This window comes from Helianthus annuus, chromosome 17, assembly GCF_002127325.2.
Source record: "Helianthus annuus cultivar XRQ/B chromosome 17, HanXRQr2.0-SUNRISE, whole genome shotgun sequence".
Taxonomy (NCBI): domain Eukaryota; kingdom Viridiplantae; phylum Streptophyta; class Magnoliopsida; order Asterales; family Asteraceae; genus Helianthus; species Helianthus annuus.
This window is the reverse complement of record NC_035449.2, coordinates 28,289,988-28,309,924: the sequence shown is the minus strand read 5'-3', so window position 1 is coordinate 28,309,924 and position 19,937 is coordinate 28,289,988. Positions and strand designations below refer to the sequence as shown.

At 39.7% G+C, this 19,937-nt stretch overlaps 1 protein-coding gene across 1 annotated transcript; it reads left to right on the top strand.

The window, feature by feature from the left end:
• Positions 1 to 12,462: 12,462 nt before the first annotated feature.
• On the top strand, positions 12,463 to 15,221 carry LOC110923918. The gene is made up of 7 exons (XM_022167973.1): positions 12,463 to 12,667; positions 12,757 to 12,912; positions 12,991 to 13,122; positions 13,198 to 13,425; positions 13,487 to 14,820; positions 14,899 to 14,951; positions 15,047 to 15,221. Exons 1-7 carry the CDS (start codon positions 12,463 to 12,465, stop codon positions 15,219 to 15,221), a joined length of 2,283 nt encoding a protein of 760 aa, XP_022023665.1.
• The last annotated feature ends 4,716 nt before the right edge of the window (positions 15,222 to 19,937 follow it).

The following is a 19,937-nucleotide window of genomic DNA, read 5'->3' as shown; positions in this document are numbered from 1 at the left end:
CAATTCTCTATAATCGATACACATTCTCATCGATCCATCTTTCTTTTTCACAAACAACACCGGTGCACCCCAAGGGGATGAACTAGGTTGTATAAATCCTTTGCTTAGTAATTCATCTAATTGCTTTTTCAATTCTAACATTTCGGTAGGAGCTAATCGATAGGGTGCCTTGGCTATCGGTGTAGTTCCTGGAATTAGATGAATCCTAAATTCTACCTCTCTATCTGGTGGTAGTCCAGGTAAATCTTCTGGAAAAACATCTGGGTATTCTGAGACTACAGGAATTTCCTTAAGTTCTTTTCCTTTAGTACAAATGATTACTGAAATCATATATACTATTCCTTGTTTCCGTTCATAATTAGCAACTTTCATTACTGATATGAACTTTAGTGGCTTCCGAGGTTTATCTCCTGAAATCTTAATTACTTCTCCAGTAGGTGTTTGAATTTCTATAGAGTTTCTATCAAAAATGATTTGAGCATGGTTGGCTATTAACCAATCCATTCCTAACACAACATCAAACTCGGCTAATTTCATAGGCAATAGGTTTGCAGTAAATTTATAACCTAAGAGTTCTATTTCTACTTTTTGCAAAACCTGATGGATTTTGACTGAATTCCCATCTGCAGTTTCGACTGTAAAAATCTGCCTAACGGTAGTTAAAGGTAACTTAAGAGCTTAACAGAACGAAATATTTATAAAACTTTGGTTTGCACCAGAGTCAAAAAATACTTTTGCATAAATGTTGTGAACTAAAAACGTACCGGCTATCACATCAGGGATGAGTTCTGCTTCTTGAGTAGTTAGCTGGAATGCTCTGGCATTCTTCTTAGTAGCTCCTTCAGCTGTCTTGGGTTTGTTGTCTACTGGGTTAACTAACTTAGGACATTCTGGTTTGATATGTCCGGCTTCCCCACAATTGTAACAAATTATGGATTTCTTTCTGCAGTTTTCTTCCCGATGTCCTATTGTCTTGCAAAAATTGCAAAGTTTGTTACATTTTCCAAAATGTTTCTTTTTGCAAATTTTGCAGAATGGCACAGTTGAAGATTGTCCTGTTCCTCTCTTTTTGAAATTACTACTATTACCCACCCTAAATCCTTGGGTAATTTTCTGAGCTAATTCCTTCTTCCTATCTTCATCTCTTGTGCGTATCAGTTCATCAGTTAAGGTGTTAGCTAATTCTACTGCATCGTCAATAGTGCGAGGTCTCGCAGCCTTAACGATATTTCGAATTTCGCTAATTAATCCCCAAATATAGCGAGAAATGAGTACCGGTTCTGGCGAAGCCAGGTTAGGTACCACTCTAGCATATTCAAAGAATGTCGAAGTATAACCACGACAATCTACACCTATCATCCGATGAGTTAGGAACTTATTTGCCATTTGTTCCTTTTCATACTCAGGACAGAATTTTCTTTCTACCGGACTCTTGAATTCTTCCCAAGTCATAGCATAAGCCCTATTTCTTCCTTTAGCTTGTAACACAGTGTTCCACCATTCCAGTGCTCCTTCTTTAAACAGATTTGAGGCGTACATGACTTGATCATCTTTGGCACACTTGCTTATTGCAATCACTGCTTCGGTTTTCTCTAACCAACGCAGCGATGTAGTTGCCCCTTCATTGCTTGCAAATTCAGTGGGTTTACAAGCAAGAAATTCTTTGAAAGTGCAACCAGGTGTTGCAACCTTTCGCTTTTTAGGGAGCGACGTGTGCTGGGTTTCATTATCATGATTAGCATGATTATTACCCCCGTTTATACTATTACTGAAGTTATCCTCAATAGTATGTTTACTAGGAATAATTTGTTGTTGTTCGATTGGATTTTTCACAACGGCAACAAATGCTGGAATAGCATTAGCTATCCCTTGAGCAACAATATTTTCAATATCTTGTCTAGTCATATATTGATCTCCTGGATGTTGCTCCGATTGATTAACCTCATTTACTAGTTCATTACCACTATTTGCCATCTGATAATATATAATAATTTGTATTAGTATTTGATAAATAGTAATCATACATAAACAATCAGACAATTTATAATACACGTATAGTCAAAACTATCGATTTCTCGATTCCATTTCATATCCGTTATAGTATGCATCACTACACACAGATATTTTACAAAGTTTTATTTGAAGTTATGTTACAGACTGATTTCACTATTTACTATACTATTACACAACTATAGTTTACCACCTTCCTATCCCTCACCATTTGTTGTTCTAAAAACGCATTTCCCTTTCATCATACTTCCAAGCAATCTGTCCCCCTATCTCTCTGATTCTATTCCCTGCATCCATCAACTCTTCACCGAAATGGCGAAGTTCAGCCATATTCTCAGTGCTCATTGGTGGATTAGGTAGGGGTTCTGGGTCGAATTGCGGAAGGAAGGAATAAGGGTCGTTGACAATATTTTGAAATTGCCAATCATTTGTCCACCATTCTTCCATTTCTACAGGTTGGGCGTGGACTATTGGTTCTGGGATTGCTGGTGCAAAATTCATAGGGAGTGGATTTTCACTAGGATAGGTAAAAACATTTGTATTGACAGGCTGAATAGTTTCACAGTTTGCCAATAGAAAATCTATTTCATCCTGAAAAGTTATTCCCTGGTTTTGGTTTTGATTCGAGCTCTCTCCGATTTCTACCCGAGTTGGTCAAGAACCTTGTCCTACTTCCATTTCTATTTCTTGAGAATATTCCTCAAACTGTATCTCCATTTGCCTAGAATCTTTTTCGACTTCAGTTTCCATTTCCGGTTGTTTACCAGTTTCTTTTACTATTTCTAAAGGATTGTTTATTTTAGGAAGTTTCGGGACTGGCTTTTTCCTACGGATACGATGTCCCCACACGTAATTCTTCTTTTTCTTTCGTTTTGGCTTTGTCAAAGGTGGAGCATGGAATTCTACAGGTTAGTCCACATCAGCAAAGTATCCAGTAAACTCTTGGGAAACTTCTATATTCACCGGGTAAAGATTGAGGTTCTGAAAAGCTTCAGATATCTCGCTCATGCTGTGTAGCACATATGCAAAATGCACAGAATTGCTAAGTTAAAACTTTGGAACAAAGTTTAACAAATAAACATCGAAGTTTTATTGCACATTATTTGTAAAATAACAGAAAAGAACACACTCAGATTTATTTATTTATTTACTGAGAAGTGTTATTACCAGATTTAGGGTATTTAAAGATTTGCATGTTCTGCTATAGTGGCTAGCATATACAAATTTGCCCATTTCTCATCTAGCTTATCTTCCCAAGGTGATTTATTGATTAATTCCTGGGTTTCCTTTTTAATCCTCTTTTCTCGAATTTGCTCTTTACTTTTCTTAATAATCATACTCCTTTTTCTAGGAGAAAGCGGATTCTCATATTGTGCTTTTCGCACAAATATTCCTTCTTCAGGAATTGTAGGGAGCTTTGAAAATTTAGATTTGGATGAACTTCCCTCTTCGTAGACTGACCTATCTAGTTTAAGATAGATATCTTGCAACTTTTGCTTACCCATACTGTAACTAACAAATAGTCAATTAAAAACACATAATCACATAACAGTAATCAGGAAAAATTAAGTATCTGTTAAATACTTAATTAGCTTAACTCAGTGGCTCTGATACCACCTTATTTCTGTCACGGCCCCCGACCCGGTTTTACCCGTTTCAGGAGCCGCGGGACAGAAACCGTGATATTTATTTATGTGATTTTAGCAGCGGAATTTTTTTTTAACATCAGGATCGTTGTAAAGCTAAAAACTTTTTCCGATTATTTTTATTTTATAATTCGGGATAAAACCCCGATAATTTACAATACATAAGTTTTAGTGATAAATCCTTGTTTCGAAACATATCTCTTTATTTTATAATGAGCTACTATTTTAAGCCTTGAAATGCTCCTCAGCACTTTTCCTGATTTACAGTAGATCACCTGAAACATGTTTGAAAAAGGTTTTGTCAGCGGGGAAATACTGAGTGAATCATTCTATTTACTAAAACGACACTTTTGTTATAATTCACAGTATTAAGAGTTTTTACATATGTTTATTATCAACCAACTTTCAAGAATAGGTATTTGTCACACGACCAGCTCTGTGACTGTGGTCATATCACCATTGGCTATCCCAATGAGTGACGTATATCACTTATTTTTAGGCTCGCCCACCTAATGTGATTAAAACAATAGTAATGTGCACAATACCCCACATACCGGCTGTAATTTGGTGATTACATAAACTTAATCACTGTAATTATAACTCTGAAAAATGATTTGGAGTATTGTAAAACATATTTGATAAAAAGAAAGAATGACTCACATTGCAGATTTAGTATGGATAGAATATGATTTAGCCCTGTTAACCTAATTTCAACAATAATGCACACAAAACAGGGTTAGTGATCAATACAGCAGTTACGATAACTCACGAGATCAAATTCTCACAATGAACGACAAAGTGCAATACTTAAACATTCATCGATTTAACGACGAACGACAAAGTATAACCCAATGTGGGCGGCACTTAAACATTCTTTGGATATATTGATCTCGGAAAATGAATCGTAATAGCGATCGAGTAATTACCCTGTTCCGCGGCAGCGATTCGAATACAGTGTGTGTTTAATTATGATGTACTGAGCTAATTCACGTGCACAGAGCGTATCAACGTCGTTTTCATTCCAAAATTCAAGTCCCAATGTCGGCTATTTATAGCCAGAAAATAGTCATGCTTACGGACCGTATGACGTAACCCTTACGGTCCGTAAGGAAACCGGTAGGCTTACGGTCCGTAAGGACTTACCCTTACGGTCCGTAAAGGGTGCAGTCTATTTACCTAGCCTAGCTGGTTTCGGGACTAGCTTGGGTGACTCAACATTTTTCTTAAACGAATTTTAGACAGCAAATTGAATAGATAAATATCAATTAGGGTTTATCCCCCCCAAGTTTTAGGGGCCCTGATCCTAATTCCGATTGTTCCGAAAATTTTAGGGTTAATGCGGAATTACTTGGGTGTCTCAATTAGGGTTTCCTTATCGACTAATTATCATTCTAATTATTAATTTTAATGAGAGTTGTTACAACCATCACCATACCCTCTAGCCTCACAGTTTCACTAGTGTGAAAGGGGGTGTTAACGTAACGATACACATGATTAAAAATCTACAAATGTTTCTTTTATATATGTATAAAGTTAGCTGATAATTTTAGAAAAAAATATACATATGGGTTAGGATATAATAGGAAGTTTATTTGGATAAGAAGGCTAGGAAGTAATCTTGACCATCCATTTATTTAATCAAGAGCTAAGATTAAATGAGGGAAATTGAAGGGAAGAAAAGAGGCGCGTGAGTTTGTTTAGAGGCATTCTAGTCAATCCAAGGTAATAGTTTCTCTCTCCTCTAATTCCCCCCCCCCAATTTTTTAAACGTTAATAACTTTTTCATACAACATTATTTTTTATTAAAATTGAATAAAAAAACGAACGTTTTTTAATTTTTAAAACGAGTATACTATTGCTATATTTTCGAAATTTTTTTTCTAAAACCCAGTTGCGTAAAACGCAATGGAAAAAAAAAACCTAAAAATAACATTTTTCTAAAACGCAATGCACCAAAAACACAAAAAATGTCTTATTTGAAAAACGCAATGGCCAAAAAACACAAAGAAATGACTTATTTCTAAAACGCAATAGCCTAAAAACACAAAAGAAAGTGTACTTTCTAAAACGCAATGGACTGAAAACACATAAAAATGTGTTTTACCTAAAACGCAATGCACCAAAAACACAAAGAAATGTCTTATTTCTAAAACACAATGGTCAGAAAACACTTAAAATGTCTGTTTTCTAAAACGCAATAGACTGAAAACACATAAAAATGTGTTTTACCTAAAACGCAATGCACCAAAAACACAAAGAAATGTCTTATTTATAAAACGCAATAGCCAGAAAACATTAAAAATGTCTCCTTTCTAAAACGCAATGGCCTAAAAAAACAAAAGAAAGTGTTCTCTCTAAAACGCAATGGACTGAAAACACCTAAAATTTGTTTTACCTAAAACGCAATGACTAAAAACACTTCAAAAATGTGTTTTTCTAAAACGCAATGGCCAGAAAACACATAAAAATGTCTTAACGCAATAGCCTAAAAACACCAAAGAAAGTGTTCTTTCTCTAAAACGCATTGAACCAGGACATTAGTTTTGTATGTGAATTGTCTAAACTAGGAAGTAGGAGATCAAAAGGCTATCTACGAATGCAGCTCGACCCCAGGCAGGGGCTTTGCCCCTTGGACCCCGCCAGGGGCTGCCGCCCCTTGGACCCTACAACCAGGGGCGCTGCCCCCGGACCCCCTCCAATATCGTAAAACACAATGACTAAATCAAAAACCCAGATCGTAAAAATGAAATTAAAGAATTTCTTACATGGATCGGACCCGATTTCTTCAACAATTTACGAAATTTGAATGATTGAAACACTTATCAGCGATCGAATCGAACGGATCGAGTGATTATCTTCAAAATCACCGGAATAAACGGGATTTTGTATGAAATTAAACTGGGTTTTTTTTCAAAAAAGCTGAAGAACACGTTGATCGGGTGTTTGAATCATTGATTGGTGGCGAAAATCGCACTATAATGTAGTGATTATTGAGATAGAAAGTGAAGAAATGGTTGAAGATGGTGGGTTTTGAAGTTACTGGGGAGAAGAAGGAAGAAGAAATGATAAGATTGACTAAAATACCCTTCCTCTTTATTTTAAATTTTGCCACATGTCCTAATCCTGTTGCTTCCTATCCTTCCTAGCCAAAATAAACTTCCTATTTGATCCTCACCCTACATTATAATTAACATATTGGATTGAGTTATAATATATCTTATCTTATTATAAAGCTAACAAAAATATATAAAAAAAACAATATCTTATCTTATTTATATGATATATAGAAAAAAGATGGAGAAGAAATTCATTATATGTAATAACAAAATGACAAACTTCTGTGATAGAAATAAAAATAAAGATGGGTCTTCCAAGCTGGAGGGATGGTTTTCCCTGCATTGAATTTTAAATCATTAGGCTGGAGGGTGTGGTTGGAGTCCTCTAAGGGCTTTATCAGGCCATGTCAGCATCACCTAGATCCACCTCAGCCATAGAGTCCCTTTAATTTGCATGGTGTGGATGGAGCCCCATGTTAGACAAATTAAAAAAAATATATTTTATAGGTTTAAATCAAGTGGGCCCCACCTGACAAAGCCCTTCTCCTCGTTACCATGATGGAGTCCCTCCTATAGTCCCCCCCCCCTTTAAATCCGAGGGTGTGGAGGCATAGCGCCTCGGGGATGATGAGTTGGTGGGGGTGGCGCCCCCACACCCTCCGGCCTTAGCATCTATATATTTACATCAAATATCATTATAACTTTTTTTTCTAATTTTTAACTAAATACTAGCTTTTCAAATATTTATCATTATCTTATTTTCACTCCTCCACTTACAACCACTTTCAAAAAAATATTAAAAACAAATACAGAGAACAATGTCTTCTCAAATATACATATGACTAATAATCTTTTATCTTTTCTCCACTTACAACCAATTTCTAAAATATACAGAACTTACTCACAAATATATGCAAAACCTGCTGTGAATGTTGATCAGTGTTAAAAAGAAGAGGATGGACAATATAGTAAAAAAGAGCTGCAATTAAGGAGACAAACGGAACAAATATATAATGAAGAGTTTATTGATTGTTTGGTGGAAAGTTTTTTTGTGCTTGTTCGTTTAATAAACGAACGGACATGGATAAAGGATTTCGTTCGTTTAGTAAAATGAATGAACATGAACAAATGTTGCACTCATTCATTTATGTTCGTGAACATTCGGTAACATGTTCGTTTATGCTCATTCGTTTGTGTTTGGTAATTCATTAGTGTTTTTAAAATTTGTATATTATTAAAATAGTTCAAAATTCTCACTAATAAATATTAATGTATTGTATGTTAATCTGGATTATGCCAAGTATATTTGGATAATAAGGTTTGAATAGTTTGGGTGGATCTACATAATCTTTATGATGAAAGAATTCGTTTTTATTCGGAATTTAACATATGTTCATTTCTATTTATGATAATTTGTTTATGTGCATTTGTGTTAATGGACACGAACACGTTCATTTGCTTAATGAATGAACACAAACAAATAATCTCGTTTGGTAAGTGTTCATCAACACATTTATATGTTTTAACAAACGACCATGAACAATGCCTTATTTGTGTTTTTTTGGTTCGTTTTGCAGCCCTAGCTGCAACCCTGGTAGTAGGGTGTGAAAATTTCCTTATAGGAGACTCGGTGTAACACCACGTCTCAACCCATAACATTAGAACAAGTGACATAATATGAAGAGTTAGACGGGAAAGACCCCAAACTTCAAATGGGCATATCTCGGACTAGAAAAGGAGTTATGGAAGCCATAATCTATCAACAAAAAGGTCTCGACGACCCGGATGTGAAAAAGTTAGGTAACATATCGTTACAATATCATGATGGTCAATTATGGAAAAATTTTGTTGACGAACCGTCACCATTTCGTAACAGTCGGTTATGTGTGCAAAATACAAAACACAAGAATCTGATGCGTAGAAGCATGACGCAGACTAGTGACGAATTGTACCAACTCGCCGTTTAAAATGCCTATAAATTGGAGGTTAAAGGGATTCGTCTGTGCTCATTTTTACTTCCACGGGAGCACTCTATTTAGGAGAATCTCGAGTTTTTCTTACCCTTCAGGTGGTTTTAGTAAGTAGTCTTATGAGGAAACTCAACAGCAACGTGCCACAAATAGTTTCCAGGTATTGTTTCGTTAAGTTCGATATTTGTAGTTAAGCATTAGGGCCGTTACATGTGTCTCACCCCAACCGATGACGGAATCATCGGGGCGCGGCATTAGGCGAACCAGATTGCTCAAGAAAATCCATAACAACTATTATGTGACAATATTTTTAATATGTTTAATATCCCATATTATCAAACAAAAATCCACAAACAGTCATACAAATATCAAATCTCTCAAACAAAACAGATCCGACAACCTAGATTTTATTTGGTGTGTTTTTAGACTTCCTATCTTATTTGCAGCATAACATCCAATCAACCTGTCACATATGTTAAAATAAAAGTCAATACATAAAGTAAAGGTGAATACACAAGTTTGCATAGATATAGTATGAAAAGCGTTTACGCATAACCAGCATGTAACACGTAACGGGTGAAAACAAGTAACTATCACAATGATACTAGCTATCCACGTAACTGCGAGTAGAGTATGCGCGACACAGGTTCACCGAAACGAACAAGTGAAGTAAAGTATGTAATCCTTAGCAACCCCTGTCTAAACAGGTGCCGAGTCCAAACTATAGTACTATCGTTGCTAAAGGCGGAAGGCATGTCATCACCGTCTAACATAGCAACAAGTATTCAATTAATCACGTATAGCATGCGGGAGTAGTTAGCGTTCATAAAGTGTTTGCGTTGTGTGTTGTGTTTTTGATAGAGAACGTATGTAACACCCAAAAGTGCGTTAAGAGAAAAAGGGTTCGAGTATACTCACAGTGTGTGTCTAACAAGTAGACACAGATGGAGAATGGATTGAAAGGAGCGCCGGATCAGCCTACGCACGGGAACAGAAGCGTAAGTCCTCCAAAGTGCTGAAACGGTTGAAATCGGAGTGTCTACAGGAGAACAGAAGCTTCGTACGAAGCTGTGCCTTCGTACGAAGGTGGGTCTTCGCACTTGTGCGGCTTCCGATGTCCAAAATCGAGTGTCTTCGCGTCTGTCTTCGGAAAATCGAGTGTTCATCCCTCCAACCTTAAGCTACTGATTAAACTTAGAGTCGAAAAGGTCTTTGTCTGAGTCACGGGTGAGAATCGGGCTGTGATGTGTAAAACCAGTGCCTTCGTACGAAGCCATGTGTGCCTTCGCACGAAGCCAGGCTTCGCACAGAACAGTCCAGTTCACAACCGTGGCTGTTCTTGGCGTTCGGAGCTGTGTTTTCGCCTAAATCGGATGTATTTTCAAGTCCAATTCAAGACGGTTTCGACACTACTTCGTTCCACTATTCAGTGAACGAAATACATGTCGTCTTAGGTCCGTTTTAGTGTGAAAATCAAGTTTAAAAGAGTTCTTAGGGGTTTTCACTTAAATCTAACACTTGGGGAGTGTGAAATCAGCACATTTCTAGCTTAGGAAACCGAAGTTAAGCCCATACTCGGTTAAGTGTAGATCAGTGATAAAAGAGGAAGATTTGATGAAAAAGATGATGAGTTTTTTATAAAAACAGAGAAGTTATGATAAAAAAGAAGTTCAAGTAAAAAGATAAAGTTTAGTTGGAAATCATAAGAGTTTAGATGAAATCAAAGTGATTCTTGTGGAAAATCGAAGTGGAAAACGTTGTGTAATGATGTAAAACTGTTAAATCTTACTTGGAAATGGTCGGACAGCAATTCGGCAGCGTTTCAGTATGAAAATCAGCAAGTGAGAATGAATGAGGAGGGCTTGGGTATTTATAGAGGAGCTGGGATCTCACCAGAGACCTTGGTTCGAACCTGCTGCCTTCGTACAAAGGCAGTGCTTTCGTACAAGGCTGCATGGCTTCTGAAGAAAGACTGGTTAAATGACCGGAATCAAATAAACCAGGGGATCGGTTCTGCATAAAAGGGTTGGTTTCTCCTCGTTCGGTTCGTAGGTGATGGATCTTCTGCTCTTCACGGTAACTGCAAAACAACCACCGTTAGACTCGCCACAGGGAGAATGGGGGTTCTCTCGGTGACCACCCTCCGGCGTGAGAATAAGTACAGGTTTATGAAGAAGAAGAAGTGTAAGTGAAGTGAATGTAACTTGGAGGTTATACCTAAATTATTCTTCTACTTATACCCGAAGTTTGGGCGGGAAAACCTGTTATTGAAATATTGACGGAAAGTGCTAACTCCGTAAGCGGTTATTTTTCCCTCCGTCAATGACTTAACGGATGTGAGAGCACACAGATCGCGATCTTTTGATCAACGGTTAAGGAATTGCCACGTGGAAAGTGGGCAAGTGAAGATCTCTCTTCAATTCCATGCCATCATCATGACTTCAAGGGAGCCTGGGATGATGACACGTGGCCAGACGGTTATAACAGTCTGGTGATGCACGATAGAGTCTTCCAGAAGATTACATCTGTAATCCTGTGTGGCTCCTTACTGTATGGCATCAGTGGAGTAAATAATATCCAAGTCTGAGTACTATCTTATGCGGGAGTGTTTTATCAGGATTTTTATCCTTATCTGTTATGGAGACCGGCGCAAGGATTTGTTATTTTCCTCTTAGCGCGTAGGTGTTACTTGTTTTTGTTTTCCTTCTAAGTTCTTTGTAGGACCGGTGCGTGGCCGCGCAAGGTCTAAAGATGGCTAGAAGGATGAGGTTGTGGTATGGTCCCTAGTACTCGGAGCGAGGTTTTTGGGACCTTACCCCTTCAAGTCCCCCCAGTCTAGTGTTGCTCTTATGCAAATAAGTGGAGCACTGGACTATGAGAGAGATGTCTTTTTTGCTGTAGGATTTTTGGCGCGAAAATGGAGAATCTTTTGGAAGAAGATACTCTTGCTCATTATTTTTGATTTTGAAAATCTTGTCCTTGAGTATGTGAAAAGGTGCAGTAATGACTGTTGACGTGTGACAGGCTGTCATTGTCAGCTGTACGTTACTGACCGTGTTTCACACGCGCGCGTGAACTCACGTTTGTGGTTCTTATCCACTCGCCCCTGACGCTTGGATAACTGTGCCATCCCGAAAAAGGTGCTGTTGCAGTTATCTAGGCTATTTACGGCGGTGAGTATATAAGTGTTTTTCAATTGCCTATTTGCATTAATCATTACTTTCTTGAAAATCCCTTTCTTCTTCGTCTTCTTTATCCGTCCTTAGAAAGAATTTGCAAGTTCTCTCTCTTATGTCAACCGGAGATCATCACGAAGACTCTGTTGAAGAAATGGTTGTTGAACTTCCACCATTGAAGTGGTCTGCGGCGACTTTTGATGGTTTGATTTGGAATTTCAAGTTTGCGGAAAATTGGGGTGCTCGATACCCTGACGAGGGTCAGACGGCGGCAGATGCTCCGGCTGGGTACATAACTTTGTTTTGGGACTTCTTCTCTGCAGGCAATTTCTGATTGCCTGTAACGAAATTTTTTCTTGAAATTCTCAATTATTACAAGTTCCATATCTCCCATATGCACCCTATTGGTATGGTTAGGGTTCGTCACTTCGAATTTGTATGTCATACGATGCACATTGAACCGACTGTTCCTCGATTTCGGGTGTTCCATCAAATGCATTGTTCTCAGGGGTTCTATTCCTTTGTACAAAGGGCATCGGCGAAGAAGATTTTGCTGCAACCCCCAAAGTCGTTTCATGACTAGAAACAAAAGTTCTTCTTTATCATGGCCGGGGTTATTCCGATGAAGATGATATTTAGGGGAAAAGAGGATGTCCCTACTAAGACTACTCAAACTCCCATTGATGAAAATTGGTACCAAGATTTGAAAGACGTTCCGTCTATTGCTTTGCCGGAGAAAGCCGTTGTTGGTGCTAGCATGAGCCTGAACTGGCGGATGAATCGGGAAGAGGAGCCGGCGTATATGGAGGGCGATAAAAATAAGATTTGGGATTTGCCTTGCTTCTTCTTTGTTCTCTCTATTTTTTTTTAATTTGGCTTTGCTTCTCTTTCTTTGCAGTTGTCTCTTTGCATGTTGTCGCGTTTGAGAGAAAAGGTGGAAAGATGGCTACAGTTGCCAAAAAGCCTGATAAGGAGCTTTGGTATCATCGCATCTTGAGGAACTTTGTTCTCCCGCGGGATGATGATTTGGCTGCGCAACCTGCTGCTGGCGCGGGTAAGTTTTTATCATAATATTGTTTGCTTACTGTTTCTTGCGCGCTTGAATTAAGTCATTTTCAGCGCTTTATTGTAGGTGAGCTGTCGAATTTAGGCATAGGCCCTGAGAAGAAAAGACGTGTGCCCACTACTACTACTACGCCAAAGAAGAGTGATGCGGAGAAAGCTCAGCCTTCTAAGGCTAAAAGTGTGGGAGGAGAGAAGAAAGGTATGCGTCGTTCCTCTGACTCCTGGTGTGATTATGTGGTGGTATCTGATTCATTGGAGGGTCTTGCGCCTGTAGTTATGAGAAGACCGAAGTCGGAACCCAAAGACGCTGCTGATATCCCTCCATCGAACCTTGATGATCCTATCGACTTAGAGTCGAGTCCTGAACATTTGTTGAGGAAGAAAACAGGAAAAAGGAAACAAGTTGATGTTGAGGCTGAAGGTCAGCCTGAGAAGAAAGCTCGAAGGAAGAAGATTACCAGAAGGGGCAATCTTGATGCCTTCATTGCAAAACCTGTTCTCGGTAAGTATTCCTCTTTTCTTCTTATAAGTCATAAGCGATTGTAATTCATATGTTCTTGCAGAAGTACCAAACTCTCCTGTTTATACAGAGCCAGAATCTGTGGTTAATGAGGAACTTCCGCCCTCTCCTCCTCGCGCCTCTGTTGTTGAGCAGTTAAAGAATGCTGATGTTCCCGAGAATGAGGCGGAGAAGACTGTTGGGGCAGAGGATTCTGGGGTTGAGAATCCTCTTAACATTGCTGTGGATGCGGGAACAGTTACTAGCCCAGAGGTTGTGGATGTTGGTGCTGGTAATCCACAAACTCCTGAATTTGTTGCTCAGGATTCAGAGAAAGGAAAATCCGCTCAAGAGATCCCTGTAACAGCTTCTCCTTCCATGGCTTCTAACTCCATGCTTGAGAATATTGAGAAGGTCTCTGCTGAGGACCAAGGTTCGTTCTCTGACGCTGATAAAAATTCTCCAATCCACCCGGATGAAACTCTGGGGGATTACTATTATAGAACTTATTCGGAGAAGAACGCCGCTGAAATTCATGTCCCTGTTTGGAATCTGAAGAAAGGTGATACCTTTTCAGATTGGCGTGTGTGTCAAGATTGGTTACAGGGAACTTTTCCGTGTGGGGTGATTAAATTCCAGGAAGGACGCCTTCATGATCAAAATTATCATGCCTACCTTGAAGAGGTTGCTTCTTATACGTCCACTACGCACCACATAGTGCGCGAGTGGCATAGTATGCATAAGGAATGGGCTGCTTTTAAGGCGTCCAAGAAGAAAGCTGCTGAGGATGAAAACCGTGTTGCCCAGTTGAGGGCTAAACTAGAAGCTGATCAGGCCAAATTTGAGACTGATCGAAAAACTGAGGAGTGGTCTGTTGCGGGTTGGAAGAGAAAGGCGGAAGCTGAAGCTGCCCTTCTTTCCGAGGAGCGCAAAAACTGGAAAAAGATCTGCGAGAAAGATAATACTGAGAAGATGGGTCTCCGCAATGTTATCAACAATCTCAAGGCTGAGGTTGAGAAGTTGAAGAAACAAGATGCGGAGATCGAAAAATTGAAGCAAGAAAAAGCCAATGCTGAAGCCGCGCGAGATGAAGTGCGTTCTCACAGGGAAATGAGTGAACAACGAGAGGTACATACCTACGCTACCCTTGCCCTTAGAGATAAAGAGATAAAAGAACTTACTGCTTTGCTATCTGAGCAGGAACAACTTAAGGCGGAAATTGAGTATTCCAAGAAAACCCTGGAGTTTGCGCAGGCTGAGAAGGCTGAAACTTCTTGCCGCCTTGCCAAAACCGAAGAGAAGTTAGAAACTTCCGAAACTGCGCGGGCGAAAGCGGAGAGTGAGCTTGAACCATTGAAGGGCGACATGCTATGGCTGAAAGAGCACGGAATCGCAAGTGTAAGTTTCTTCATGTTTGTGATTCTTTTGGAGGTGTTTTGCACTTTTCCTTATTTGCTTTTCTTCTTGTTTTTATAGGTTGCTAAATCAGTGCTGAATTGTGAAGAGCTAGACAAAACGGTTGCGCGCTTGTTCGTTGCCGCGCGAAATGATGGATACGCTCAAGGATATGCGGAATGCTCGCACCATGTAGTTAATGCTTTAAAGGTTGACTGGATACTAGCAGATCCGCTACTCATGGTGTTAATACTGATGCCGCTCTTGCGGCTATGAAAACAGAATTCAACAACTTACAGCTCCCTGTCATGGATCTTATAAACGTTGCATTGCAGTCTGAAGACCATGTATTACAACTGAAAGAAATCTTCCCCGATAAAGATGAAGATGAAGACTTAGATTAGGCTTTCTTTGTGGTTGTATGAACAATTATTTTGTAGGTTTTTGGGATGTGTATCCCAATCTTGTTAATGCGCTGCTGCGCAACAATTCAAAATATTAATAACATTATATCACGCTTCGCACACACCAATGACTCTGAGCTTTCAAGAGATTGACTCGTATTTGGAGGATCTTGTCTGCCGTTTCTTGTAGTAACTCAGGACCGGTAATCTGTGCGTCTTCGATCTCGTGCCATACAATAGGCGATCGACATTTTCTACCATATAATGTCTCAAAGGGTGCCATTTGAATACTAGCATGATAACTGTTATTGTACGAGAACTCTACTAAAGGTAAATGTGAATCCCAATTACCACCAAAATCTATAATGCACGAACGAAGCATGTCTTCAAGGGTGCGGATCGTGCGCTCAGTCTGATCGTCGGTCTAGGGATGGAATGTGGTACTAAGATTAAGAGTCGTACCGAAGGCGGATTGAAAAGTCTCCCAGAGACATGAGGTAAAACAACCATCACGGTCAAAGATGATGTCACGAGGTGTCCCGTGTCGACAGATGACTTCGTCGGTATAGATTAGTGCTAATCGTTCTACCTTAAAGTCTTCTCGTATCGGAATGGAGTGAGCGGATTTCGTAAGACGATCAATGATAACCCAAATGCTATCGTGACCAGAAGGCGTTCGAGGGAGTTTGGTAATAAAGTTCATAACGATACTTCCCCATTTCCAAGTCGGGATTTCGGGTTGTTCGAGTAATCCCGAGGGTCATTGATGTTTGGCCTTAACTTTTGAGCAAGTTAGGCATTTCGAAACATAGAGAGCGATATCCTTTTTCATGCCCGGCCACCAATACCTAGAACGGAGGTCCTGGTATATCTTGTCGGCACCGGGGTGAATGGAGTATCGGGATATGTGGGCTTCAGTTAGCAATATCTCCCGAAGGTTATTGCGACTAGGAATCCAGATGCGGTCAAGATAATGAAAAATGACGTTCGATTTGGTCACCAGTTGAGTTTCAGCACCACACTTCATTTCCTCTTTCAAGGTATTCTCATTGAAGCATGCATGTTGAGCGTCGCGAATTAGAGCTTCGAGATTACTCTAGGCTTGAACGTCAGGAATACTATATACATACCTCTGTCGCCTGAGTGCATCGGCCACGACGTTAGCCTTGCCTGGATGGTAGCGGATCTCGCAATCGTAGTCGTTGAGGACTTCAACCCATCTACGTTGGCGCATGTTCAGTTCTTTTTGGTTTAAGATATGTTGTAGACTCTTATTGTCGGTGAAGACCGTACAATTTGTACCATAAAGGTAGTGTCGCCATATCTTTAATGCAAAAAACAACTGCACCGAGTTCGAGATCGTGGGTTGTGTAGTTCTTCTCGTGGACCTTGAGTTGTTGAAAAGCATATGCGATAACCTTGTCTCCTTGCACAAGAACACAACCAAGACCTAGGTTAGAGGCATCAAATAAAACAACGAAATCATCGTTTCCGTCGGGAAGAGTGAGAATAGGAGCATTGCAGAGCATATGCTTGAGAGTTTGAAAGGCTTCCTCCTGTTTGGGACCTCAAACGAAAGGTTTGTCCTTGTGTGTTAACGCATTGAGAGGCACGATGATTTTAGAAAATTCGGCGATGAATCGATGGTAATAACCCACCAATCCGAGAAAAGAACGGACTTCGGATGGGTTCTTTGGCGTGATCCAACTCTTCACTGCTTCAATTTTCGCGGGGTCGGCGTGAATTCCTTGACTATTAACGATGTGACCGAGGAATTGAACCTCCTCGAGCCAAAATTCACACGTGGAGAACTTGGCATAGAGGCGATTTACTTGGAGAAGCTCGAGAACTAAACGAAGATGTTGCGTATGTTCACCTCTCGACTTCGAGTAGATAAGGATATCTCGAATAAACACAATAACAAAGCGATCTAAGAAGGGTTTACACACACGGTTCATCAAATCCATGAAGACCGCGGGTGCGTTTGTGAGACTAAAAGGCATGACCACGAATTCGTAATGGCCAAAACGAGTACAAAAAGCAGTTTTAGGAATGTCTTGCTCTTGAATTCGCAACTGATGATATCCAGAACGTAAATCGATCTTCGATAAACACGTAGTGCCTTGGAGTTTATCAAATACGTCGTCGATTCGGGGTAGCGGGTAGAGGTTCTTGATAGTGAGCTTGTTGAGTTCCCTATAATTGATGCACATTCGGAATGATCCATCCTTCTTTTTCACGAAAAGGGAAGGTGTGCCCCATGGTGATTTGCTAGGGCGTATGAAGCCTTTATCAAGTAACTCCTGGAGTTGACTAGAAAGTTCACGCATTCCGGATGCTGCAAGACGACAGGGAGCTTTCGCAACAGGGTTAGCACCAGGGATAAGGTCAATACGAAAGTCGATATCACGAGTAGTGGGTAGATCAGGTAAATCGTTAGGGTAGAGATTAGGAAAATCACGAACCATAAGTACGTCTTTCATCGTCTTCTTTTCCTCCTCCGCTACCACAATATGGGCAAAGAAAGCCAAGTATTCCTTGCGGAGATACTTACTCACTTGAATACGAGACATAAGCTTCAAATCTTTCGAGAGTACTTCGCCATAAACACATAACTGATCATCGTTTGAAAGAGAGAAACGGACCATCTTTTCGAAGCAAACAACTTCGGCATGATTTTCACGAAGAAAATCCATGCCTACTATGACATCAAAACTACCAAGTTGCATAGGGATGAGATCAATCGGGAAGACGTGATTGTTGAGTTCGAAAGTGCAATCACGGAGAACGGAGCTGACGATGACGGTACTTCCGGTGGCAACTTCTATGTCGAAAGTCGTTGGGAGGTTAGCGCGTTTACGTTTTAGGAGCTTTTCGAATTCAAACGACACAAAATAGTTATCGGCTCCAGTATCAAATAAGCAAGAAGCATAAATACCGTTAACAAGGAACATTCCATTGACAACATTGTTGTCAGTCTGAGCCTGGCGGACGTTGATATTGAAGGTTCTTCCACGGGCTGCTAGGTGTGGCTGCTGTTGCTGTTGCTGCTGCTACTGCTGTTGTGGTTGTTGATGTGGTAGTTGCTGCTGCGGCTATTGTTTCACAACGCGATGCGGGCAGACATTAGCAAAATGATTCGGGTCACCATAAGTGTAGCAAGCTCGTGCATGAACAGCGGGTGCAGGAGCTGCTTGGTTGACCTGAGGAGCAAGGGGTTGAGTTGGCGGTGCTGGAAGAACTGGCGGAGCTTGTTGATGTAACACCTCGAAAATTCATGTCCAATAATATATCAACACGTGTCATGGATTTAAAACGTGTAAATGATTGATTTAGAGGGACTAAAGTTGACAAACAAGGAATCTATGTGTGTAAAAGGATTCAAAGTGTCAACAATGGATAAATATATCTTTCAATAACTCTACATGATGTTTAAACCCTTTAAACGAATAAATCATGGATCATACGAAGCTAATTGTGAAAGAAAGTGAGAGATTACAAACTACAGGGGTTAAATGTGTCAACATGTTCAAAGTATACCTCTGAGTGACATTTTAGCAAACCCGAAGCTTTGTAATGACTAATTACGCTCACTAGAATGCGTGATAAAAATTTCACAAGGTTTCGATTAAGTATGAGAAAGTTATGACGATATTCGTATACGAGGGGTTAAAAGCGTCAACGTTGAAATTTAAGACTTTTCGGTGATCGTATGAATAACCGGGGAGTTAACAAAGTTGGTTTATGACTTGGGGTCCTTAAAAGTCAAGTTTGGGGGTTAAAAGTGCAAGAAACCATGTTAAAATCAAGTTTGGAAGGACCAGGGGCCAAAATTGCAATATTTGATACTTGCTGACCGGAGAGCCACCTTCACACGGGCCGCGTAAGACCCTTAAGATCCTTACGTGGGCCGCCTGGCACTCCCAGCATCAGAAAAACTTGGCAGGTGTCTGTTCCAGCAAGTTACACCGACTTAGAAGCTTGGTTTTTCGATTCTAGGGGCATGTTTGATGGTTTTTCATGCCTAGGGACACTTGGAATGATCAGGAATCATTCCATAGACTTGTATGTCATGATCTTGTGCAATCAAAGTCCCTATATAAGAAGTTCTTGGTTGCACCATTTGAGCACTTCACTTGAAAACTTCACAACTCATTTTCTGGAGGTTCCTGGAGCTCAAGCACCCTTCCTAGTGATCATTAGTCGTGCATAGGACCTTGGTAAGCATCATTAACCTTCCTTAATTCAGTTTTACTTAGTTTATTAGCTTAAAGTCAAACCGTCGTAATTAAGATTTGACTTCGTCATTAATCTTAATTTATCCAGTCAAATTTCAAATTGAAAGTACCTATGAGTTGGTAATTATATGGGCAATAAACCCTTAAAAGGGTATTCTAATTGTCGGGTCAAAGCTACTTATAAAAAGTCAACAGAAAGTCTTTTTACAAATAAATTCATAATTAGCAATAAAGAAGCTATGCAACCTGTTTTATCATTCATATAACTTGGTAATTAATGTAAGAACATGTCTAAACATGTTCAACCCGACAATTTTCAGTTTAGGCTCGGTTCGGGACCGAAAGTCGCATACTTTGACTTCTACTTTGACTTTAAGTTCTGACCCATTTGAGCATAGTTTAGGAATGCCTTAGAGCTTTAATAGGACCAAGTTACCTATAAGTATAACCCTCTGAGATTATACAACTTGGTTCATTA